General features: G+C 37.5%; 2 protein-coding genes across 10 annotated transcripts; one reads left to right on the top strand and one right to left on the bottom strand.

The window, feature by feature from the left end:
• Positions 1-389: 389 nt before the first annotated feature.
• Positions 390-20854, bottom strand: PIGX (phosphatidylinositol glycan anchor biosynthesis class X; the record flags this gene model as incomplete). Its single annotated transcript, XM_081137983.1, has 6 exons — positions 390-2083; positions 4780-4880; positions 6362-6575; positions 13602-13743; positions 18326-18389; positions 20635-20854. Coding segments are annotated over 6 exons (885 nt in total), but the record flags the coding sequence as incomplete, so codon positions are not given.
• Positions 20483-26093, top strand: CEP19 (centrosomal protein 19). 9 transcript variants are annotated; one of them, XM_081138772.1, is made up of 5 exons: positions 20784-20856; positions 21157-21273; positions 22838-22946; positions 23951-24147; positions 24779-26093. In XM_081138772.1, exons 4-5 carry the CDS (start codon positions 24018-24020, stop codon positions 25138-25140), a joined length of 492 nt encoding a protein of 163 aa, XP_080994898.1. In that variant the 5' UTR covers positions 20784-20856; positions 21157-21273; positions 22838-22946; positions 23951-24017; the 3' UTR covers positions 25141-26093. The 9 variants fall into 9 exon arrangements, with proteins under 9 accessions (XP_080994895.1, XP_080994901.1, XP_080994899.1 ...); XM_081138769.1 differs by lacking the exon at positions 21157-21273 and having other exon boundaries at positions 20483-20877; XM_081138771.1 differs by lacking the exon at positions 21157-21273 and having other exon boundaries at positions 20642-20856.
• Positions 26094-27395: the final 1302 nt, after the last annotated feature.

The following is a 27395-nucleotide window of genomic DNA, read 5'->3' on the forward strand; positions in this document are numbered from 1 at the left end:
GAAATTTGGTTCTGATGTGCAAAAGAAAAAGGCACACACACGTGCACACACACACAAACTCTTCAAAAGTTAAACAGTACCACGTTAACCCTATCTGTCAAACCATATTAAAAAATGTTGTCTGTTGATGTTACTGAATTTTAACTGACACAAAATTCATTTCAATGCCATTATATTAATTCTACTGCAAAAGAAATGCTTGTAAAACATGGATTTCTTTCTCACAAGAAAACACTAAACAAATATAAAACTAGACTGGGTTGAAATTTTAGTCATTTAAAGATTTCTAACATTTCTGCTTTATGGCACTGGGTTGCCTTTTTCAATACTTAAATTCTCAAACACATCTTCAAAAAGTAATGTTATGACTAGTCAAGCCATATATGTCAAATTATGAAAGGTTTATTCCCATAAAAACACCAGAATGTTTTACGAAATTAAGCAGATATAGCATATAAAAATGTATATCACATCCCATTACTCTGTTTAAAACAAACAATGCCAACATACCCCAGTTTATTGGCTTCTATTTTGGAACATGTGTGTCCTAAATAAATTGCCCTAAATAAATATAAGGGCATGTTTGCCCTTTTATTTTTTAATTAGCTTATGGCACTTACTTTATTTTCTATTTTTTTCCCAAAGAAAAATAAATCAAGACCTTTTCCAAAAACAAAATCAGCAATGTTATTTTTAATACAGACATGGTACAGAATGTTTCATTAAAGAAGGGGAGAGGTTCTAGTTAAATAAAATTTAAAACTGTTATTTTCCCCAAAATAAAATTACTAAATTAATGTCTCAAAAGAAAACATAACATAGTAAAAGCTTTAAATCACACCATTATTCACCACAGGACTTAAGATTTACCAATTATATTCTCCATCACTTTGGCAAAAGGATGAACTTTTTAAAACAGTTTATAAACCTAACATAGCAAAGACTGTATACATCTCCATATTGTACTTTTTATATACAAGAATAAAACGCTAATGTCAAGTGTCTTGTATGCACTAAGAATAGCACAAATTAGTCATAATTAAACTTAATGCAGAAGCTGATGTGAGGAGTAAAATGTAGAAATGTAACACATGTATGTACAGAATGCTGAGACTGTCTTAAAAAACTTTATGTACGTAACAATATACTGTATGACTTTAAACTTTTTCACATAGTTGTGTTTATTAATACAGCCTTTTGGTTCTAAATCAAGATCTTTTATTTTTTAAAAATCACCTGAAGATACAAAACACATTTTTTGTAAATGTACAACTTAATAAAATATACTCGTTCCGAACTGTCTTCCTGACAAATTCAGTACTAAATCAGAATTAAATCTTAGTGCTTAGTTTCATCAAGCCCTTTGACAATGCATATGTTCAAAAGCAATATAAATTATAAAGGGAGAATGGAAATGTTTTAAAGAATAATCAACTTTGATATTAATATTTTCTTAGCTGTTCTTAATGATTTTCTTTGAAACTCTAGATAAATGACTTCACTATTCTCATAAAAATAAGATTTAAATAAACTCATTCATCCAAATTATTTTATTCTTATTTATAATGATTCTCTCAATTTTTAGCTTAAATTGAAATGTTTCTATTTACAAACTGACAATAATTTGTCTCTAATACATAAAGTACTTATTTTTGTAACCCAAATGAAGATAAAGTGACTTCCCACAAAATAATAATTTAACAGAATTAAGTTTCCTCTACTGGCACTAGATGCTTGAAGATTATCAAAGGTCTACATAACAGAACACTAAATTTTGGAATTAGTTGAGAATGATCCAAAATTTCCTCCAGTAAACATAATTGAGCCAGTAAACAAAATGAAGACAAGACAAAAGTAATGACAATTCTAGAAGAATACTTCTAGTCACAAATGATTAGGTCTTATTTAGGTTTATGGAAAGCATTTAATTGCATAAAACTTATAGGGGAAAATGGCCATATTTGAAAACAGCCACAAGGATCAAAGTAGAACACAGGATTGTAATAAGCAGAGTCACAGAACATACTAAAGAAGTATGTATAGTCAGTCCCACTGGAACCTGTAGAGTCACATTCTTATATACCTACGGAGAGAGATGGAGAGAGAAGTTAGAGACATTTAAAATGCATGTTCTAAGTCATTTCTTTATTTTTAATTTTTTTCTTTAAATATCTTTTAGCCAATTCTACACTACCTGTATCATTATTGTTTGAATGATTCTTTTGGATTGAACATTTCATTTAATGTAATAAAATCAGACTCAATTCCCACAATAATTCTTAAATTCTCATTAGTTTTGACTTTTTCTACCTTTTACATAGAATTGAGTATATTCTTTTTAAAAAATGCAGGCTAGCCCAGTCAGTGTGCCTCAGTTGGTTGAGCGCCATCCCATGTACCAAAAGGTTGCCAGTTTGATTCTGGGTCAGTGCACATGCCCAGGTTATGGGCTCCATCCCCAGTAGGGGGTGTGCAGGAGGCAGCAAATCGATGTTTCTATCTCTTTCCCCATCTCCCTTCCTCTCTCTCTAAAAAAATCAATTGAAACTTTTTTTAAGTCAATTGGTTTTACAAAAAAACAGCAACACACCAGCTATATCCCAATGTCACTTCTGTGATCAATTTAACATTTACACCCTCTTACTATGTTTCATATTAGAATACAGAATTCTAAGTTGAAGCCCTGAAGGAAAAATATTAAAACAAAAATAAAACTAAAGTATCCATTCATTCCTATTTTTTGTTTGTTTTGTTAATAGTCACCTAAGGATATTTTTTTGCATTAATTTTTAGAGAGAGTGGAAGGGAGGGGGAAAGACAGAGAGAGAGAAACATCAATATGAGAGAGACAGATCAACTGGTTGCCTCTCACATGAGCCCTGACTGGGGCCGGGGATCCAGCCTGCAACCTAGGTATGTGCCCTTGACCGTCCCTTCAGTCCATAGGCCAAACCTGCCAGGGCCATTCATTCCTGTTTGCTCTTTCTCTCCCTAAACAGTTTTTAAAAGTTTGTTTTTCACAAATTACACAATTGAATGTGTCCTTTACTGTTAACACAACATCAAATTAATTGTGATAATGACTAAATGCAAAAGTACTCCTATGTTCAACCTGGTTTCTATTTTCTATTTGGTTTTGAAGCTAAAGGGTTCAATTAGAAACTTTGGGAAATTTTATGGTTTAAAAATAAGTTTTTAAAAACATTAAAATTTGATAATTTGGGGATATTTTTATTTTTGGCTTCTTTTTATAACTAACTGGATTATAATTTCACATCCAAAAAAGATTATGTTACCAATACAATCTGTAACAAAGTGCTATCTGAAAATTATCTTTCAAAATACGGCATCTTAAACAAAGCAGCCTTGGTATAAATCATCACCTTAGTAATGGTCACTTAGAACACAAAGTAAAGGGGAAAAAAATCAAACTGCTTAAGCATGATCTCTTATTTCAAGTTACATGATCTTAAAGAGAATTGAATTCAAAATATTTTTAATGAGGTAATTACTTATTTTATAGCCATGCACACTACCAATTTTTTAAATCAATAAATCATAAACAAACACTAATCATCAAATGCAATTCTCCAAATGTACAGTATTTTAGAGTTTGAAAAAAATTAAGGTAACATGTGTGATATTGTGATTTATAATAATAAGACATACATATTTGGTTTTCATTCCCCTTTCCGGCTCAAAGCTCCCCAAACTATTGGAATTTCCTAAATGTTGAAAGTGAGCATGGTGTCTTTTATGTTGGTGAAGTAACTTTTGAAAAGCACCTAAGGATGAGAGCTGCTTACCAATGGAGCTAACCATGTGATGAGAGGATTGGAACTTTCAGTCCCGCCCCCAAACCTCCAAGAAGGGGAGAGGGACGGAGGTGTTGTAAAAAGACTTAACCACTCTGAAGAGAGGAAAGAAGTAGACTAGTTAACTAAAGAAGGTAAGAAGAAAACTGTAGACTTCTTAGACAAAACTAGTGTTAATGAAGTATTAATACTTACCTAATTTAATAACTAAAAACAAGTTGGGAGGTCAAAACTATAAAAATGGCCTGAAACAGTCTAGATTTAGATATATAATAGCAATACAACTATCCAAAAACTATCACAGTTGAAATCATACTACTTTTGAGTTTTATTTTCCTTTTTTTTTATTTATTCTGTATATTATAATGAAGTTAACTAATCTATTTTGTTCAAAAATTAGTAAGAAGTTTTAAATAGTCTGGCTGGCATGGCTCAGTGGTTGAACACTGACCATGATCCAGAGGATCAAGGTTTAGTTCCAGTTAGGGCACATGTCCCGGTTGCAGTTTCAGGCTAGATCCCCAGTAGGGGGAGTGCAGGAGGCAACGGATCAATGACTCTCTCATCACTGATGTTTCTCTCTCTCCGTCTCCCTTCCTCTCTCTGAAATCAATAAAAACATGTTTTTTAAAAAATTCTAAATAAAATAAAGTTTTAACCAGATGGACATACCACTGTTTTTCTTAGCCATTTCACACCTTTACCCTATCAGCTATACTTAAGCTCTGGACCAATGAGGCATGGGACTAACACTAAATCTCCAGCCCCTAAATTAAGTGATTCTATGACTATATATAAAGGAGGAACCACTGTTGCCATCTGCAGCAAAGAAATAACACTAAAAACAAACAAAAACACAGCTTTCTATGGTAAAATATAAAATTCTAATCCCTTAAATGTGGCAGAAACATTATAGAATTTTAAATGAGGCAGCAAGATCTAAAAACATAAAATATTAACTTACTGATTTATATTTCATATTGTTCCATTGGCAAATATCCTTATTCTTCAAAGCACAAGGAGCTGCCACTTTTGACTGAGCCCAGCATTTCAAAATTGGAAACTCTGAGAAAAAGTGGTAGAAGATCATATCACAAAACCTGTATCTGGACTCTGGACTAGAGGTTAGGCCAATCTGTCATGTTGGGATATGAATATTCAAACATTTTATTACACAATGTACATGATTTAGATTCATCTATCGCATGTTTTATTTTAACAGTCTGAAATTTTATGAAATTTTATAATTTTATGAAATTATAAAAACTGTGCTTGACTTAATAAATCCCATTATACTAGGGGCCACTTTTTGAATATTTTAATTTTTTTCTTGAAGAATAACATATATTTAGAACAGTGAACAGGTCCTAAGCATACAACTCAATAAATTTTCAAGTGTAAACAAACCCATGTGAAGAACACTCGGACCAAAAACCAAACAATACCAGAACCCCAGATGCTCTCTGAGGAGGGGACACATTTTCAAACTTTATTTAGGATAAGTCAATACCATTAACAGAAACAGAAAACTAGGTTGGATGAACAAAGCTAACAAAGTTGAACGCTTCTTTATTTTTTCACCATGATATATATGATGGCAGCAAATGTATGGATTAAAAACTTCTATCTACCAATCTTTAGTAACAATGCTACTAACTTTTGCCAACATTCTAACCAGCCCAAAGTTGGAGACACAAAGAACCAAAATCTGAAAGGGGTTTCTTAAATTAAAGTCTTGATTCTAGGAAAACTGAAAATGGTGAAAGCATAGTTTTTTAAATTTACTCAAATCCACACATAAAAACAGAACACTACACACACCACCAAAAACTCACGGACTACATTTATAGCAAAACTAGGTGACAAAGCACCCCTTAAACACCAAATACATGAAAGTGAAAACAAAACACCAACACCTGTAAGTACTGTAATATCAGCATGAATCAACAGAAAACAGCAAAGGGGCAGTGAGGCCCAATGGCTGAAAAAAGAAACGCACCAGACACTATACATCTACTCATAAAAAAACACAGCACTACCTATAGGAAGCAAACCTGAATCTGATCACACCCCTGGAGCCAGCTGCCAATTTCCAGGAAATAAAGAGGTCAGATAAACTGCATGAGCACTATCGCCAAAACCCCAACTCTGAGAAAAATTGTAAATGGGCGAGACTAAGCTATAGTAACTAAGAACGCCCACTTGGGTGACAAAAGTATAAAGGAATATAAGGAAGTGATTAAATGTCAGGATAGTGGGTTTAGTCTTAGGAGAAAGGCAGAGGCTATGCTTGAGACACGATACTCGGAGCTGCTGCTAGGGTGGCTGGCAAAGCGCTATTTCTTGACCTGGGTGGTAGTTATAAGGGCATTTGCCTTATAATTCACTAAACTATGTTTGTGAAGTTTTTCTGTATCTATGCTTTATTTTACAATAAAAAAGTTAAAAAGAAAAAAGAAATATGCTTGTTATTATCCCTTGACTTCAGACCTGCCACCATACCCTTATTTTTTTTTCAACCCTCAGAAAAGTTGTGCAACCCTCACCTTGGTCACAATACATCAGTAAATCAGGGTTATTGACCACAATAAAGGTTTCTCCATCTTTACTATGTGGCCGATGATAGCGGTAGTGCACAGGCAAAAAAGCTTGGAAACAATCAATGCACTGTGAATCTTGTCTGGCATAAATGAGAACTTCAGATTCCTTGGACAAATAGTTGGGAGCTTCTATATTAAAATTTTCTGAAACCATCACTGCCTGTAAAAAAGAAAACAAATATTAATCCAAGAGAAAAAATGAATGAGGAAGATTTAAAAAACAAAAATAAAACCAGAAGACTGCTATACAGGTGAAAAGAAATTTCAAATTCATCTCCCTTATAAACAATTTCCATTCTCCATCCATCCTCAAGTTAAGAAAACACAGATGTGATCTGTGTTTAATAAAAGTTTGTTTACTAAAAGTAAACTGAGGAAATTATACTGAGATGCAAAATTTTCCCATAAAAATTATTTCTATGTAATCTCCCTATCAACCTTTCTTTAGGTGATAAAACAGGCAACAAGGAAAGAGAAATTTTGTGAATAAATGTAGCACTTTTCAGTAAGTATGAAAACTATGACAAAAACAGTTAACCCAGTATTGGGTAAAAACGATTGGTATCATTCTGGTAATTTCCTGTTCTTCAGAGAAACAAGATGGTAGTGAGATAGATCACTGTGATCAGGAAGTCAAAGCAAAGGTCAGCACTCTTTCTATACTGGGTATAAAAAGGTAATGTGAAAACTGGCAAATGATTTCTTAAAAAAAGTAATATGGTAAAAACCATTTTAAACTAAGTATTCTACACCAAAAGTAAAAATGCACATGGCAGAACTTAGTGCTAAGTTACAATATGCACATGTATATGCATTATGTATCCATATACATATACATATTGGTATATAAAACACACACACACACACATATACATGTTGATTAACTCATTGGCAAAGGTCAAGGAATTATATAACTTTATGAATCATAAAGAAACTCAAGAGGTGATCAAATTAAACCACTGTCCCAATGAGGATATTTTTCAGGTATCCAGCCACTGTTTGATTACTTTCAACGACTGAGTTATTTCATGTTATCTATTATTAAAAGGTTATCTCTTTTCTGAGTAGAAAATTGATGCTCTGGCCTGTAACACTCACCAATTATCCTTGTTTACAATATCTGCAATACATCTGTTCCTTATTTCATAAGGGTCATCAAACATCAGAGGTCCTCAATCACGCTGCCTCCACTACATTTTCTCCTCCCCAAAGACATATTCACAGTTCTCTCCATTCCTCATGACATGATTTCCAAATAATTCATCATATTAGTTGCCTTTGGAAGTACTGAGGGACTACAGTAGCAATATGCCCTTCTTTAGCCAAAAACTGCATTAGCTTTTTAGCAGCCTTACTTCAGTGTGATATAGCTATAAATACACTTTTAAAAAAATTAATAGACTTTATTTTTTAGAGCAGTTTTAGGCTTACAGAAAAAAACAAGCAGAAAATACAGGCCCTCCATATACCTTCCTCACCCTCCACACACCCTCACACAATTTTCCCTATTATTAACATAAGTGTAGTACAGCGATTTTCAAATGGTGCACAAGAATTTTTAAAACATGCAATACCTGATTATTTAGTCAGGACCATTAACCTCTTTTCACCTAGATAGTCAAATAAAAAAATGACGACAACACAACAATAGCCATCTGGTATGAATGAATCGAAATTATACCTGTTTTTTTGTAGAAATTTTAGTAATTAATTTATGTGTGCCATGAGATAAAAATGGTTGAAAATCATTGCTGGTGTAGTACATTTGTTACATCTGATAAACCAATAGTGATACATTATTATTAACTAGAGTCTGTAGTTTTAAAGTTAGGGGTCATTCTTTATTTTGTACATTCTATGGATTTTGATAAATATAAAATGACATGTGTCCACCATTAAAGTATCATACAGAATATTTTTCATTTAAACTTTTTGCAGAAAACTTTAAGTCCCATCCTATTTTTTCAAGTAATTAACTTTTAATCAATTAAATGTTGGGCTTTAGATTTATGTATGTTAAATTTTATCTTTCTGGCTAAAGTCCATTTTTTCCTAGACTGTTGATACTTAATTGAAATCCCATTCTGTCAACCAGTAGTTATGTAACATTTATGAATTTAACTATGTCTTCTGTATTTTTATGTAAGGATAAAAATGTTAGCCAGGAAGGTAAAGAGCAAAGTCCTACAGAATATTACAAGACCTTCTGCTAGAAATTTTATTTTTTACTACTATTTTTTAAGCTTTTGTTTTGTTTTTAATATGTTTTTACTGATTTCAGAGAGAGGAAGGGAGAGGAAGGGAGAGAGAGACAGACAGAAACATCAATGACAAGAGAGAGTCATTGATCAGCTGTCTCCTGCATGCCACACACACAGATCGAGTCCAAACCTGGGCATGTGACCTGATCACACAGGTCGATGCTCAGCCGCTGAGCCATGCCAGCTGGGCTATTTTTTATTATTATTGGTTTTAGAGAGGGGGGAAGGGAGAGAGAAAAATAGAAACATCAATGTGAGAGAGATACATCAATCGGCTAACTCCCATACATGCCCCAACTGGAGATGGAACCCGAAACCTGGGTATGTGTCCTGACTGGGAATCAAACCACGATTTTCTGCATCACAGGTCAATGCTCAACTGCTGAGCCACACCGGCCAGAGCTAGAAATTTTTTGTAATTGATTTTTTTTTTTAATGTTATTATTGTTTAAAATATTACAGATGTCCCTTTTTCTCCCCAATGACCCATTCCACCCCATTCCTTCCCCCTCCCCAGTCCCTCTGTAATCGATTTTAGAGAGACAGGAAGAAGAAGAGAGAGGGGGAGGAGGGAGAGAGCGGAAGGAGGGGAGAGAAACACTAATTCGTCATTCCACTTATTTATTCATTTCTTGGTTGATTCCTGTATGTGCCCTGACTGAAGATAGAGCCTGCAACCTTGGAGTATCAGGACAACACTTTAATCAATTGAACTACCCAACCAGGGCCTAGAAATTTTTTAATGAACTCTTTTTGTGTACAACTAGATACAAATCAAAATAACACAGCCCAACTTTTTCTGTCTTGTCAACAAGGATGTATATATGACCTGATATTAATAAAGGTATCTTTCTTTGAGTATTTACTATTGCCAAGTATTTCACAAAATAGCTTATATACATTATCTCCTTTAACTTTCACAAGAATCTTATCAGGTATGAACTGTTAGCTCTGCTTTGTGTGTTACATTCCATTGAACTGGCTCCAACTCCTAGTGACCCGAGTGAATGATGTCCACAATGTCCTATCCTTAACAGCCCTGCTCAACTCCTGTAGAGTCATGCCTAGGGCTTCTTTTATGGAGTAAATCCATCTCATATTTGCCCTTTCTCTTTTCCTGCTGCCTTAATACTTTCCCCAGCATTGTTGTCTTTTCCAAAGAACCCTGCGTTCTCAGAATGGGCCCAAAGTAGGGCAGCTTTAGTGTTGTCATTTATGCCTCCAGCGATGTTTCAGGCTTAATTTGCTCTAGGACCCACTTGTTTACCTTTTAGGAAGTCCAGGGTATCTGTAGAGCTCTCCTCCAGCAACATATTTCAAATGAATCAATTTTCTCCCCATCAGCCTTCGTCGTCCAACTTTTGCATCCATACATAGTACTGGGAGTATGAGGGTGTGGATGATCTTAGTCTTGGCCTCTAATGATAACATCTTTGCTCTTGGTGATCTTTCCTAATTCTTCCATTGCTGCCAAGCCTCAGCCTCCTGATTTTTTTTTTTTTTTTAAATATATCTTTATTGATTTCAGAGAGAGGAAAGGAGAGGGCGAGAGAGAGAGAGAAACATCAATGATGAGAGAGTCATTGATCGGCTGCCTCATGCACGTCCCGACTGGGGATCGAGCCCACAACCCAGGCATGTGCCCTGACCAGGAATCAAACCCTGATCACCTGGATCCTAGGTCGACCCTCAACCGCTGAGCCACGCCCAGCCGGGCTCCTCTTGATTTCTTGACTGCAGTTTCCATTTGAATTAATGACTGAACCAAGGTAAGCAAAAGCTTAACAATTTCAATGTCTTCACTGTCTATGTTAAAGTTGTGTATCTCTTCTGTAGTCAATTCCCAGTCAGGGCACATACCTAGGTTGAGGGTTCGTCCCTGGTCAGGTCCCATATGGGAGGCAACCCATCAATGTTTCTCCCATATCGATGCTCCTCTCTCTCTCTCTCACCTTCCCCTTCCTCTCTCTCTAAAATCAATAAAAATATATCCTCAGGTGAGGATTAAAAAATAATAAAATAAAATTCATATATAGATAATCTCATGAACTAAGACATAAGACAGTGGTTCCCAATTTTCTTAATAAGAATCACCAGAGTCATTAAAAGTAGATTTTGAGGTCCAATCTAGAACTTCTGAATTAAGACTTCCCAGGAAGACAATAAACTGCAGAAGAAGTACCCCCAGGTGATTCTTTTTTTATTTTTGATTTTAGAGAGAGGAAGGGAAAGGGAGAGAAACATCGACTGGTTGCCTCCCATATGCACCTCGACCAGGGTAACTTGCAACCTGGGTATGTGACCCTGACCAGAAATCAAACCCAAAACCCTTTGGTGCATGGGAAGATGCTCAACCAACTAGTCACACTGGCCAGGGCCTCTCAGGGATTCTTATTAAAGTTAGGGAAGCTCTTAACTAAGGAGTAAGATTCATTTCTGGAAAGAACTTTGGATTCATTTCTTGGCTCTTCTTTCAGTTACCTAAGTGATCCTAGATAAGGTTGGCCTCTTTGTGCTTCCTTATCTATAAAATGGAAATACTTCTTCCAGGGTTGTTATAAAGACTAATATATGTAGCCCGGCCGGGAGTGGCTCAGCGGTTGAGCATCGACCTAGGATCCAGGCGATCGGGGTTCAATTCCCGGGCACATGCCCCGGTTGTGGGCTCGATCAATGACTCTCTCATCATTGATGTTTCTGTCTCTCTCTCTCCCTCTCCTTTTCTCTCTCTGAAATCAATAAAGATATATTAAAAAAAAAAAAAAGATTAATATATGTAAAGGCCTGGCCAGCATGGCTCAGAGGTTGAGCATCAACCTAGGACCCAGGCGATCACAGTTTGATTCCCAGTCAAGGTACATGCCCGGGCTGCAGGCTTGATCCCCAGTGTGGTGCATGTAGGAGGCAGCTGACCAATGACTCTCTCTCATCATTGGTGTTTCTCTCTCTCTCCCCCTCTCCCTTCCTCTCTCTGAAATCAATAAAGATATATTTTAAAATATATATATATATACACACACACACACACATATATGTAAAGGATGTAGGACATAATCTTTCTTTAATGCTTAATTTTACCTTGTTTTTTTTTTCTGCTTTTACTTTTATTAGTATTTATTTTAATGTTGAATTTACTCCTGGGCTGTAAGTTTTTTGTTTTGTTTTGTTTGGTTTGGTTGTGTGTTTTTTAATATGTCTTTATTAATTTCAGAGAGAGGAAGGGAAAGGGAGAGAGAGAGAAACATCAATGATGAGAGAGTCATTGATCAGCTACATCCTGCACACCCCATACTAGGGATTGAGCCCACAACCCAGGTATGTGCCCAGACTGGGAATTGAACCTCAATCTCCTGGATCATAGGTCGATGCTCATCCGCTGAACCACGCCAGCCAGGCCTGGGCCATAGGTTTTGTTTCTTCAGTTTCTTCTGGGATATCTTTTTCTTTTGTACAACCTCCTCTTCTGCTTTAGGAACAATCTGCTTTTTCAGTAACGATCATCTCAATGTGGCAGGGAGAGCTCATGTATGGGTTAATCCATTCTTAAACTCTGTAAGTTCTACACCACATTTTGGGAGCTTTGTTCACCTAGACGTGCTCAATGACCAGAGAATCTACATCTAAACCCTTAAGTTCAGCATTGCTCTCTGCATTTTTAAGCATTTGCAGCAGAAATTCAGCACTGTTTTTGAGCCACGGACTCCGTATCCAGACCAACTGTTTCGCCTGGGCACACCTATCAACTCCACCATTGTAGCATTGGAATGGCACACATTGCTTCTATAAAGTGACACCCCTGAGATACCTGGTGGCTTTTCAAATACCCATACCCTTGGTGATCTAGACAGTTTCACGAGTGTTCTTAAAGTGAACGCAAAGATTTGAGCCTTGTGATTTGCATGATTTTGTGGGGTTTTCTGGGTCAAGTGAATAGTGAACCATTTTCAGAGGTCACCTCTGACGTATAAAGATCCAATAAAAACTAATTTCCTTTCCTCCCATACTCAAATTATACAGATGTTGGGGTATGTCTCTCTAATTTAACAAAGCTGCTGTTGAACCAGTATTTATTAATCACTAATCTTCTTAAACATATATATAATTTTCTTAGTCACTAAACTAGGAACCATCCTGCCAAAAGGATTTAATTAGCTCAGTTTAGTTGGCTTACTACTGACAAGTATGACAAGTATCACTCACTTATTAAACAATACTCCTAGACTGCCCTGGCCGGTGCTGCCCAGTGGTTAGGGCGCTGGCCTGCAGGTTCAATTCCCAAGCAAGGGCATGTACATGGGCTGCAGGTTCAATCCTCATCCTCAGTCAGCCCGAGGAGGAGGCAACCTATCAATGTCTCTCTCTCACATGGATATTTCTCTCTTTCTCTCCCTCTGTCCCTCCTTCTGTCCCTCCCATTCTCTTTAAAAAAAAACAATGGAGCCCTAGCAGGTTTGGCTCAGTGGTTAGAGTGTCGGCCCAAGGACCGAAGGGTCCCGGGTTCAGTTCCAGCCAAGGGCATGTGCATTGGTTGTAGGCTCCATCCTCAGCCCCAGTTGGGGCGCGTGCAGGAGGCAACCAATCAATCTCTCTCTCACATTGTTGTTTCTCTCCCCCTCTCTCTCTCTCTCTCCCCCTTCCACTCTCTCTGAAAAGCAATGGAAAAAATATCCTCAGCTAAGGATTTTATTTTTTTAATTTTTAAAAATCAATGGAAAAAATATCCTTGAGTGAGGATTAACAACAAAAAAAACACCAAAAAAACGCAGCAATACTCCTAATACTATCTAAAAATTGTTACTTTATACACTTTTACAAAATATATAAAAAATACTACAGTGTTTTCTTGCATACTGTTTTGCCTTAATCCAAATTATAACACCTCTAAAAATATTTCTCTAAAAAAAAAAATCTTCTAATAGTTGTACCTCTGTTATGTTTCTCTCTCTTAATGAAGCCAGCTCATATGGATCCACAAAAAGTCCTGTTGGGATGTACTGTTTAATTAAGAGTCGGCAGGTCTGTAAGTCCTCAATGCTTTCTCCAAATTTCACTTTTGTTAAAAGGTCTCTGTAAGACAAATTTTATAGTTAAAGTAAATCTCTTCATTCAGTTGTTAATGAGATAACATTACATTCAAATTAGTAAAAACACTATATTTCAAAAGATTATAAAGAGACTAAAGTCAAGTGAAATATTTATGTCATGTCAGAACCACCCATTAGATCTTTCATAAATTCATGTCACAAACTATAGTATTATATTAGCGCAATGATTTTCAACCAGTGTGCCACAAGAGGCATATCACTGTGCTGTAAAAATTTTTAAAACATACAATGCCTGGGCTACCTGTTTGGGATCCCTCTCGCTGTGGCAGGAGCTTTTGTCTCTCCTTCAATAAACTTTTGCTTTCGCTCAAAAAAACAAACAAACAAACATGCAATACCTGACTACTTAGTCAGGGGCACTGACCTCTTTTCCCTTAGACTGTCAAATAAAAAAATAACAACAGCCATCACAAAAATAGACATCCAGTGTGAATGAATCAAAATTACAGCGATATTTTTTGTCAGATCAGCAAAAAATATATATTTTGGTGTGCCACAGAATTTTAGTAATTGGTTTATGTGTGCCATGAGATGGAAAAGGTTGAAAATAGCTGTATTAGTGTGAAAACAGACAAAGGTCAATGGAAAGGAATAGAGTCAAAAAATAGACACTCACATATTTTCAATTAAGATGCCTATATAATTTGATGGCGGAAAGGATAGTCTTTTCAAAAAATGGTACTGAAACAACAAGATATCTATTTAGAAAAAAAATGAACCTTGACGTCCACCTCATATCATATACAAAAATTATTTTGAAATAGACTATAAACCTAAATGTATAATTGTCCCAGCTTTCTGTCTGGGGGTACATTTTGGACCAAGTACAGGGGATGAGATCCAAAGCACAGCACAACAGTTTTGCTTAGGTGAGAAAATAGAGATAAAAGTTAAGGAAAGCTGGCGTGGCTAGAAGTCATAGCACTATGTTCCAGAGAGGAGGAAACGATGTAGAAAGAGCTCTAGAAATCTGAACCGGGGAGTCCCCTTGAGTTTTTATTGAATACTAAGATAAGCATGAGTAAGGTGTAACTCCACGAGAAGGGCAGAGAATGACCAAGGAATGAAAAGATGAGAAATTCTAAAATTTCACACAAGGTAGGGAGACATTTGCATTCCAACCAACTAAAACATAGAAATCCCAATGGGGATACCAATCAGAGCTTTCAGTTGAAATCCCAATAGGATAAAGCCTTAGTAGCTAAATTAGTCTTGCAGTAATGGCCACTTTTAACTGTAGACCTATACAAAAAAAGGTTAAAAAGATCAATTTGATAAACAAGTAACTTAAAACTGCTAACAGAAAAAATAAGCCCAACACCCTTTAAAAGGAGATGAAGCTCAGCCAGCATGGCTCAGCAATTGAGCATAGACCTATGATCCAGGAGATCAAGGTTCAATTCTAGGTCAGGGCACATACCCGGGTTCGAGCCAGATCCCCAGCAGGGGGCATGCAAGAGACAGCCAATCAATGACTCTCTCTCATCACTGATGTTTCTGTCTCTCTCTCCCTCTCCCTTCCTCTCTCTGAAATCCATAAAATATATTAAGAAAATTAAAATTAAAAAAAATAAAAGGTGAAATCCACACACTCAAAAATGTTCACATCTACAACATTCACAATATTCAGCATTCAATCAAAAGCTATAAACATGCAAAGAAGCAGGAAAGGTGACCAATAACCAAGAAAAAAAATCATTCATAGAAACAATCATAGAAATGACAGAACAAAATTAGCAAAGGACATTAAGTCATTATAAATATACCTAATATGTTCAAGAATTTAAAGAAAACATGAATGAATGTTATGAGGGAAAGAGAATAAATATATATGTGTATATATATATAAAGAACTGAATGCAACTTCAAGAAATGAAAAACACAATTTCTGGAATAAAAACTATCCAGATATGCTCTAAAGCAATTAGACATTGGAGAAGAAAAGATCAGTCACTTGGAGACACAGCAATAGAAACTATTCAAACTGAAGCCCACTGAGGGAAAAAGAACGGGGGGAGACAAGTTTCAGAGATCTTTTAACAATATCAAATGGAGAATATCAAAAGAGAGAGAAAGAGAAAGAAAGATAGAAAGAATGAGGGGGGGAACCCCAGGAAAAAGAGGAGAAAATGTAACAGAAAGAAAATTTGAATTTTAAGATTATGTAATGGCTGAAATTTTTCTGATTTTCATTAAAACTATAAACTTGTAAATCCAAGAAGCTCAACAAATACCAAGCAGGATCAACGCACACAAAAACACAGCAAGGCATATTATTATCCAGTCACTGAAAAAAAAAATTTTTAAGCAGTCAGAGAAAAAGGAGCATTATATAGAAACAAAGGTAAGAATATACCAGAAGACAATGGAACAATGTATGTAAAGCATTAAAAGAAAAAAGCTGTCAATTTAGAATTATATATCCAGGAAGTATAGGAAGTATATATAATAAAGATTAAGACAGACACAAACTAAGAGAATTTATCACTGCAATAAATGGTACAGGAAGTTCTTCAGGCAGAAATAAAAATGATATCAGATGGAAACTTGGATCTATAAGAAAGAAAGAAGAGCAAATGGTAAATACATGGGTGAACATAAAAACCTTTTTCTCTCATTTTTTAATTGTTTAAAAATATCATTGATAGAGAAACTGGAACCTTGTGCACTGTTGGTGGGAATATAAAATAGTGCAGGGGCTATTGAAAACAGTATGACAGACAATTCCGTAAGAAATTAATACGGATGAAACTTGAGGACATTACACTATGTGAAATAAGCCAGTCACAGATACTGTATAATTCCAATTATATGAGGTACCTAGAATAGTCAAATTCATAGAGATAGAGAGTAGAAAGGTGGTTGCCAGAGGCTGGGAGAAGGGGGAATAGGAAGTGATTGTTTAAGAGGTATAGAGTTTTGCAAGATGAACAAAACTTGGTCGATGGTGGTGATGGTAACATAACAGTATAAATAGTTTTTTTTTTAACGTATCTTTATTGATTTCAGAGAGAGGAAGGTAGAGGGAGGGAGAGAGATAGAAACATCAGTGATGAGAGAGTCACTGATTGGCTGCCCCCTGCGCGCCTCTAACCGGGAATCAAGCCCGAAACCTGGCATGTGCCCTGACAGGGAATCGAACCATGATCTCCTGGATCCTTAGCAGAGGCTCAACCGCTGAGCCACACCCGGCCCGGCAGTGTAAATGTTTTTAATGCCAATAAAGTGTACAATTTAAAAAGGTTAGATGATAAATTTTATGTTACGGTTATTTTACCACAATTAAAATAAATAATGTAAAAAATACATGACTTTTTAAAATAAAAATAATAACAATATATGGTGGGGTTTACAACATAAGTACAATGTAAAGTTAATAAATATATGGCAATAAGAGCATAAAGGAAAGGAGAAGGAAATGAACTATTCTGACACAGGAGTTATACATTATTCATGGTGTGAAATAATATTATTTGATGGTAGACTGTGATAAGTTAAAATTGCACACTGTAAACTCTAAAGGAAGCAATTAAAAAAAGAGAGTATAGCCCAGCCGGGCGTGGCTCAGCAGTTGAGCACCAACCTAGGATCCAGGAGATAGCGGTTCAATTCCTGGTCAGGGCACATGCCCAGGTTGCAGGCTCATTCCCCAGTAGGGGACATGCAGGAGGCAGCCGATCAATGACTCTCATCATTGATGTTTCTCTCTCTCTCTTTCCCTCTCCCTTCCTCTCTCTGAAATCAATAAAGATATATTAAAAAAAAAAAAAAAAAGAGTATAGTTAATAAACTAAAAACAGAGACAAAACAAGATGCTTAAAAAATATTTACTTTATCCAAAATAAGGCAAGAAAAAAGATTATTTGGACCAAATACAAAAAACAAATAGGAAAAAAGCAAGAAATAGTGATTTAGGGTGGTATAATATCTTAGTACTTGAGAACATAGCTTTGGAGTATGATAGTCCTAAATTAGAGCCAGAGCTCTACCACCCTACCCACTACCAAATTATTTAAATTCACTGAGCTCGACCTAACTCATCTGAAAAACAAGAAAGGTATCATCTATCTCACAACCACTGTGAAGATTAAATGGGATATTATATACACATAACTTCTAAACATATGGTAAATTATAAACATGTTTTCTCCAGTTATTTTAATCATTATTTCAAACTGTAACCACATTATAATAAATCTATCAGTTATGACTGGAAGAAAGCAATTGATTTTTTTTCCATTTTATCCATTTTCTTTTTTTTTCTTTTTTTAAATATATCTTTATTGACTTCAGGGAGAGGAAAAGAGAGGGAGAGACAGAGATAGAAACATCAATGATGAGAGAGTCATTGATCGGCTGCAGCCCACAACCCAGGCATGTGCCCTGACAGGGAATCGAACCCTTATCGCCTGGATCCCAGGTCGACGCTCAACCGCTGAGCCATGCCCAGCTGGGCCATTTTATCCATTTTCAACGATTGATTTTTTGCTCTAACTTACATGAAACAGTACTTTGGTGCAAGTAGAAGTCAACAGGCAACTTACCTGTGGAAACCATCTTTCAAAACTTCTTGCCTCAAAATAATTTCAGAACAAGTGGCCCTTATGCCTGTAGAACCAAAATATTTTATTTATTTACTTATTATTTATTTATTTATTTATAAAAAAATATGTCTTTATTGATTTCAGAGAGAGGAAGGGAAAGGGGGAGAGAAATAGAAACATCAATGATGAGAGAGTCATTGATTGGCTGCCTCCTGCCCGCCCTCTGCTGGGGATTGAGCTCCCAACCCAGGCCTTCGCACTGACCAGAATGGAACCTCGATCTCCTGGATCATAGGTCGATGTTCAACCGCTGAGCCATGCTGGCCAGGCAAAAGATTTTTTTTAAAAAATAAAACAAGCACTCATGAAAGAATACTTAAATAATTATAAAATAATTGTTTTAATAGGCTTTACTTGCTTGAAAAATCTAACCAACCTAAAAATAAACAAAACCTTTTAAAACTTAAGCAAGTTGAGCTACATCCACTTCTAGCATACCATGGGAATTAAGAACATTGAATTTGAAGTTAGACTGCCTATCTTCAAAATCCTGTCTATCATTTAATACCTGTGTGATTTTGCCCAAGAGAGTTTATTGCTCTGCTAGTTGTCGTGAGAACTTAATATACATAAAAGTATTTAAAATAGGTCCTACCACATAGTGCCATAGAGGGTGGGGCTTACAGTACTCAAAAGTACTCGAACCACCCAGTTTATTCTTGTATTACTTATTATCGTATATTTGCCATACAAACAGCTGTAAACCTACTTTTGCCCCACCCTGTATATAAGTGCTTGTTATTAATATTACTTTATTCAGGTTATCCCAGGACACCAAAAAGAACAGAATGACTAAAAACAAGGCAGAAAATCTCAGGTTGTTTTTTTTCTATTATTTTTAGAGAGAGGAAGGAGTGGGGAGAAACATCGATTTGTTATTACACTTATTTATGCATTCATTGGTTGATTCTTGTATGTGCCCTGACCAGGGATTGAATCCACAACCTTGGCATATCCAGACAATGCTCTAACAAACTGGGCACCAGGGCAAGATTTGCCTGACTTTTAAAGCCTCAGATACTGCCACTCTCCTAGCTATTTAAAGAAAGCCTTGTTTTGTAAAAACATATATAATCTCTTCCCAAACACATAACTTTGGCTATCTCTTGTATAAATCCAGATGTTTCTTCATCATGTTTAATTTTAATTGGGGTGGGGTGGGGAATGATATTTAGGGAAAAAGGTCAGATTAACGGTTTAAATTATGTTGGGATATACACTAGAGTAGTAAATCACATTCATCTTGGGATAGTAGAAACGCTAATTTACACACAGTATTGCAAATACTAGACAGTTTATGATTTTTAAAGGAAAAATACCATTTTCAAAACGAATTTGTTGCATCTAAATTCAACTTCAAATTTTTTTCTCTGAAGTATCACTTTATTTGGTTATTGTGGTCTGTACTGGCTCTGGAAATTGACCCATTTAAATATAAAATGCCACTGCGGTTAAGAGTCTAGAAATCACCAAATCCAGTTGTTTAAAATATCTTTTTGGCTTCATCATCTTTTCTGCATATAAACTCAGAAACCTAATATGTAAACACACAAAAAACAGAACGGCACTGACTGACAGATATTAGTATATCATTTTCCAGAAGGGAGAAACTCACGTGGTTTGTTCTGACCTTCCTTTCCCTATCAAACGTTTTGGCTTCATCTAATTGTCATTACAGGAATCCGTCTTCCCCACCACGCTGAAAGGTCTAGGAGGGTTGGGGCTGTGGTTTTGGCTCAGGGCTGAATCCACAACACATAGCATAGCACTCCAGCCCACGGAACTGGGGCCCAAAGAAATCAATCAACTCGCTTGCCTAGACAACCCAATCCAGTCTATTATCAAAAACGTTTGTAAAACAAAACTAGCCGTCCTCTTCCCACGCCCCCAGAGTCTCTATATTCTGGATTGGGATCCTTACACCTCACAAGGGCTTTGCTGGCTTCTTGTTGGTAAGAAGTTTCGCGCATCCCCAAACGCTTCACGGCTGCATTTCCTTAGCAATATTTTAGTAACAGTGTAGCCAGTCCTCCCTCGGAATAACAAAACCCGACTCTCCAGAGTCCAAAGAACTATGCGGGGGGGCAGGCGGGGGGAGAGGGAGAGAAGAGGAGGCACGTGCCCTTTGTTTTCAATCTCCTCCAGCTCACCCCGCAGCTGTACAGAGAAGATCACGGACTCCGAGCTGCCGCCCACCCACTCGGCCCTCAAATCCCGCCCTCACCCCCGCAGCCACGCCCCTCCTTTACCGGTGTCGGCGTGGGAGGCAGCGAGGGCGGTGGCGGACGTGCTGGTGAACCCAGCCGCCTCCCAGAGCAGCAGCCAGGCCACCGCCTGGACCACCGCGACTGCGGCCGGGGCAGCCAGGACGGCGGGGAACGTGCGCCGGCGAGGAGCGCGCCCGGTGAAATGCGGACGGAGGAGCCTGCATACGCTTCGCGCCGCTCCTAGAGAGCACTGCCACCGAGCCGGTCAGTGGGACGGAAGCCTGGGTGAGCGCACGCCTTCGGTCCCGCGGTTCCCCCAACTCCCCGCAGGCCCTGCCCCCGAAAGTTCCGGCGTCTCTGGAGGCTGCAGTCCGGGCCCTGGGATCGCTTCCTCGCTGCCCCGCCCCTCGCCGCCCTGGTTGGGGGCGGGGCGAGGAGAGGCGCATGCGCCATGAGTGCACCTGCGCTGTCTCTGTGGGAACGGCCTCGTGCGCCCCTACGCGACCCTGACCCCCTCACGCTGGCTGCGGAGCCCGCTCGCCCAGCCTCCATCTTCACCTCCAGGTACTTGCGGATTCGGGCCTCCTTGCGGAGAGTTCACCCCATAGTCACGGCTGCGGGACTGTGGCCGCCGCCTCTTCCTGCACCACCAGGCCCCGCCCGGCCTCAAAGTCGAGTCAGGTGCTTCTCTGCGCGCTGCGGTTGGGTGGAAACACCCGCCTCACGGAGGTTTTCGATGGTGGCCTGCAGGAGAAGATGCACTTTCTGTACTTCTTTAAGGGTGAAAAAGTCAACCTTTCACTAGTGGGGCCGTGAGTAGGAAAAGGATGGTCTCCGTCTGTTGGCAAAATCCGTACCCCCCAGGCGCCGTGGGGATGCTTAGCTCGGTTGTGGGAGCCACTGAGCCCCGAGGGGAAGGATTGCTGTCGGGAAGAAGAGTTGCGTGAGCTCTCCCATCTGTCTTCGCGAATTGAGTTGAATCCGTCAGTGGGCTGAGAGAGTATCCATTGCAGATTGGAGCAGAAGAGAGGTCTGTAGGACGGATGTCTCAGGAAAGAGATCAGAAGATACGAAAACTGAAAATAGCAGTATACGCACGCTGTGAAGAACTGTGGAGATAAAATTTGGAAGAAACGCTTGAAAGAATTGAAGCTGGTTGCCTATGGAGAAGGGAAGGGAAAGGGACAGTAGTTATCTAGTATAAGCCTCGTAGAATTATTTTACATTTTAAACAGAATGCAAACATTACTATAGTAAAAATAAAACTTAAATAAAAGTCTGTAGTAAAAAAACTACATTACCGAGTATCAGTTGCATACATCCTTCATGAGTACAGCCATTTGCTCAAGTGTGTAGAATTTATATTGTGCTTAGTAGGATCTCCTAAAAAGTTTACTAATACACCAAATTTTTTGTGAGGTGAACTAGGATTAGCAGTTGCTGTTGTTGTTTGTTGTTGTTGGAGGAGGAGGAAGAAGGGATCATTGCATTAGATGATGGGCAAGAGCACAGAAATTTGAAGAAGCAGTTCTTTATATATTATTAATTGTCTAAGTAAAAATGCTTTTTACATCCAACAATAATGGGTGAATAATAGAGATTTTGGTATATCCTTAGGACAAACATTTGGCAGTCACATAAAATTTGCATTTTAGCGGAACATTTAATGACAAAAATCACATAGGTTGTTAAATTTAAAAGGCAGGAAATTGTATAATATAAAAAAACATACTATAGTTTTAAAAAGTAAAACTATGCCTAGAAAAAAAACTGGAAGGAGTCAAGGGTGATTATTTTATATATGTTTCTTCCTCCCCCGTCCCTTTACCTCCAGTTTTCTACAGTGAACATGTATTAAATAACTATGTTTCTATAGTGATTTGCTGACAGAACTGAGTTTATAAAGATATCATTTACTCCATGCTGCTTTACTTCTAGGTTCCTTGATATTTGCAAATTTTACTGGGAATAATATAGTCACATCTAAAGCGGTCCCTGTAATTAAGTGTACTTTTGCATTGGGGCCAGGGGAGGGAAGTTACACAGCTACAAAATAGCTGTTGTGTTCCTTGTAACTAAAAAAAATCATATAATGAGACAAATAAGTATAACTAAAAGACATGTAAACTTTATTGCCTTATATGTGTATAGGCTGATTCTGCATTAGAATTAGATGTGCCCTTTTTTTTTTTTTTTTTTTTTTGGTTAATCCGCGCCTGAGGATATTTTTTCCATTGATTTTTAGAAAAAGTGGGAGGGGGACAGAGAAAGAAACATCGATGTGAGAGGGACACATCGATTGGCTGCCTCCCGAACACACCCTGACCCGGGCAGAGATGGAACCTGCAACCCAGGTATGTGCTCTTGACCAGGAATCAAACCCAAAACCCATAGGTGCAAGGGCTGATGCTCTGTCCACTGAGCCACACCAGCTAGGGCAAGGGTCTGTCTTTTTTATCAGGCTTTTAGGGTGTAAAAACATACAGGATGTACAGGGGCTGTCATATTTTAATACACTGAATTAAAAACGTACATACAGAATGCCTACTACAGGGATTGTGCTAGGATATTATGATAATCAGTGGATGTGTTCCCTGCCCTCATGGAGCATATAGAATGAAAAGGAAGATAAATGATTAAATAAGTAACTACAAAAACTTGATGAGTAAAATGATTGGGAAAATACAAGGGAAACATCTGGTGTGGTGAACCTCTCAAGACCTAATGTTTAAGGTTTAAAAAACTCTTAGTACCTTGACATAGAGGGTGCTTGTACATACTTGTTTAATTGGTAAATAAAAAAGATCCTGTAAGTCAGTTCTTGGGCTGACTCATGGAATTCATATACAGTCTTTGATTAAGAATACAGTACAACCAAGCTGGCATGGCTCAGCAGTTGAGCGTCAACTTATGATCCAGGCATCACAGTTTGATTCCCACTCCAGGCACATGCCCGCGTTACAGGCTTGATCCCCAGTCAGGGGCTTGCAGGAGGCAGCCGATCAATGACACTCTCATTATTGATATTTCTCTCCTTCTTCTCGCTGAAATCAATAAAGACATATTTAAAACAAACAAACAAAAAAAACCACTGCATTAAGAGATCCAAACTGAATGCATTTCCAGGCTCATGTGTAAACGTGCCTACACCCCTTAATAGGTCAGGGATCCAAAAGACTAAGGCTAACCCAGGGCCAAACTAAACTTTCAGGGTAACTCTTGAAATATTGAGATTGATAGGCTGAGCATTCATCTCTAAAACTAACCTAGGTCTGGACTACAGCCAAATCTGCTGGGGAGGAGGGATAGGAAGGAGTGTGATTTATCCAACACTTAAATTTTTTTTCCCCTTTTGCAGGAAGTCATTATGTGACTAACACATTTTCATCAGATTTCCTCTGATTTACCCTGAAGTGTATGTGAGAATGATGTGCACTGCCAAGAAATGTGGAATTAGGTTCCAGCCTCCAGCTATTATCTTAATCTATGAGAATGAAATGAAGGGGAAAAGTCGCCAGCGCATCATGCCTGTCCGAAACTTTTCAAAGTTTTCAGGTACCTCATGTTTTGTCTTGCCTGCTATCTTAAATATTCTCTAAAACACTTAATAAGAACGATTTAAATCTTATGTAATGGTGTGAAAGGGTGTTCAGAGTTAAACAGACCTAGATTCAAATCATGTCTCTTATCAGGGTAGATGTGTGACCCTGGCTAAATTACTTAACTCTCAGTGAGCTTCAGTGTTCTAATCTGTAAAAGGAAATTGATAATCTCCACCCTTTCAGAATTGCTGTGTGGGTTAAATGAAATAGCATTATTCAATAATGTTAATTTCCTTCTTTCCCTCCAAATGTGTTTTTTTTTTGTAGTCTTGATATTTTCCTAATACCAGCACTAACATGTAAAGGTGTAATACTGCTGCTTCTCGGACATTTTCTCCAGCTGAAAGTGTGTAACATCTCCTCAAAGTGATTTTAAGTTAATAAAATAAAAAATGCATCCCTCCTTCCTCTAGCACACTCGAAGCTCAATATAAAAAAATAGTTCTGCAGAATAATTTGTTCCACAAAAGCCACTTAGCTACTTGGCTATAATGGCAGATATTGCTGTCAGTAGTTTGTGATACACCAGTAGTTTGTGGTGTATAGGCTCTGTGTGGTATATAGTTTTGTTTCTTCCCTCCTAGATTGCAATAGAGCTGCTGAACAATTAAAGAATAATCCACGACACAAGAGTTACCTGGAACAAGTGTCCCTGAGACAGCTAGAGAAATTATTCAGTTTTTTACGAGGTTACTTGTGGGGCCAGAGTTTGGCCGAAACAATGGAACAAATTCGACGGGAAACAACCATTGATCCTGAGGAAGACCTGAACAAACTAGATGACAAGGAACTTGCCAAAAGGAAGAGCATCATGGATGAACTTTTTGAGAAAAATCAGAAGAAGAAGGATGACCCAAATTTTGTTTATGACATAGAAGTTGAGTTCCCACAGGATGAACAACTGCAGTCCTGTGGCTGGGACACAGAGTCAGCTGACGAGTTCTGAGATCAAAAACAAAACTTTCTTGGTCTAGCAGAAACTCCATGTTTATACAGAGAATGTAGATTAGTTCTAGAAAAATCTGTAAAGAACACTAAGTGTACATGTTGGGTCATATTTGGTGTTACTTTTCAAAACTAGGACCTATAAAGCATCTACTATGTAGATGCATGAGGAATATAGAGAAAACAGAATAGAGAAATCTGACTTTAATTAACTTGTGAAAAGCTAATTAACAGTATTAGGCAGCAAAAAGATTGAAGCCAAATGCTTAATAAAGGCAAAAAAGGGTCGGAGCCTAGATTACTGTAGAGTAGAACAGTTAGGGAAGACTGTCCTTTAGTGGCAAGATGGGACTTTGCCTGGCCCTTGAAGTGGCAGTATTTGAATAGAAGCTTACATAGGATTCCAGATGGGAGAAATTGGGCTAGGAGGGGGTAAAGCGATAGGACTTAGAAAGTTTTAATTGAGGGGCAGTAGGCAAATTATAGTTTGATAACATTGGCAGGCATATATGGTTACTGGAGGATTATCCTGTATGCATTGTCTTTACATATATTTAACTCTGTTTTATAAGTACTTAATTTTGGAATAGAAGAGTACCGCTGCACAATGCCCTACAGGGCTGCCAAGTGCATGTCGTTTGATGGACAGCAGGGGAATTCTGCCCCTCCAGTATCAGGAAATGTACACCAAAGACATTCGGAAACCCTGAACCTCTTCCCATATATAAGAAATTTGTTTGTAAAATGAGGAATCTACCCATAATAAATGAACAATAGGTACTGCCAGTCTAGGCCTATTTGTAAATTTGGATCTACAAAGAGAAGATTTTTGTTGAACAAGGTTATATGTGTACAGATACATCTTTCTTCTTATATTATTATTATTTTAATTGGTAGAAATCCTGTGTTTTCTGCAAGGAAATTAATATTCATTAAATAAAACTGTAAAAATTACTTATTCTTTCTACCTGTCCATTTCTACTCTCTTTACCATTAAAAGCCCCATTAAAGGGATCATTCTTATGGTGATATCATCAGGGACTAAAGATGGTCATGATTCATATGTATATTTGCCGTAGGTAGCAAAAGAATTTTCAGAATTGGAGATTCTTTCATATCTACATAGTGTTCTATTGTATAGATGTAAATAATATATTTTAAAAGTTGACCTTAGGTTGTTCTCCCCTTTCACTATTACAAACAATACCACAGCAAATAACCTTGTACATTCTCTATTTTGCATGACTGAATAATGCATAGAGGGGAATTGCTGGGCATGTGCATTCTAAATTTTTTTTTAATTTATCTTTATTGTTGAAAGTATTGCAAATGTCCCCTTTTCCCCCCCATTGATCCCCTCTACCTTGTACCCCTCCCACCAGGCCTTCACCCCACTATTGTCTTTGTCCATGGGTTTGCATATATGCATATAAATTCTTATGTTAATCTCTCCCCACTCACTCCTGCCTTCTCAGATTCTTCAGTCTATTCCATGCTTCTTTGTCTCTGGATCTATTTTGTTCATCGGTTTATATTATTCATTAGATTCCACATATGAGTAAGATCATGTGACACTTGTCTTTCCCTGACTGGCTTATTTCACTTAGCATAATACTCTCCAGCTCCCACCATGCTATCTCAAAGGGTAAAGGATCCTTTGTTTTTGCAGCTGCATAGTATTCCATGGTGTAGATGTCCGAGAAGATGCTTGATATGATTTCAGTCTTGAACTTGTGGAGACTTGTTTTGTGTCCTAACATGTGGTCTTTGAGAATGTCCCATGTGCGCTTGAGGAGAATGCCTTTTCTGCAGCTTTGGAGAGGAATGTTCTGTAGATGTCAAATCCATCTGATCTAGTGTGTCATTTAGAGTCACTGTTTCCTTGTTGATTTTTGTCTGGAAGATCTATCCAGTAAAGTCAGTGGTGTGTTAAAGTCCCCTGCTATGACTGTATTGCTGTCAATCTCTCCTTTAAAGTCCTCCAGAAATTGTTGTTTTTTTGTCAAAGCTGTGTGAGTCTTTTGTTCTGAGGTGGGTCTCTGGTAGACAGCATGTATTTGGGTCTTGTTTTTTTATCCATCCAGCTACACTGTGTCTTTTGATTGGGATATTTAATCCATTTATAGTTAAGGTTATTATTGATAGGTACTTATCTATTGCCATTTTATTTCTTTATGCCTATGTTTCTCATTCTCTCTATTTCAACTTTTTATTACAGCAGTCCCTTTAACATTTCTTGCAATGCTGGTTTGGTGG

This window comes from Miniopterus schreibersii, assembly GCF_964146895.1.
Source record: "Miniopterus schreibersii genome assembly, chromosome: 5".
NCBI lineage: Eukaryota > Metazoa > Chordata > Mammalia > Chiroptera > Miniopteridae > Miniopterus > Miniopterus schreibersii.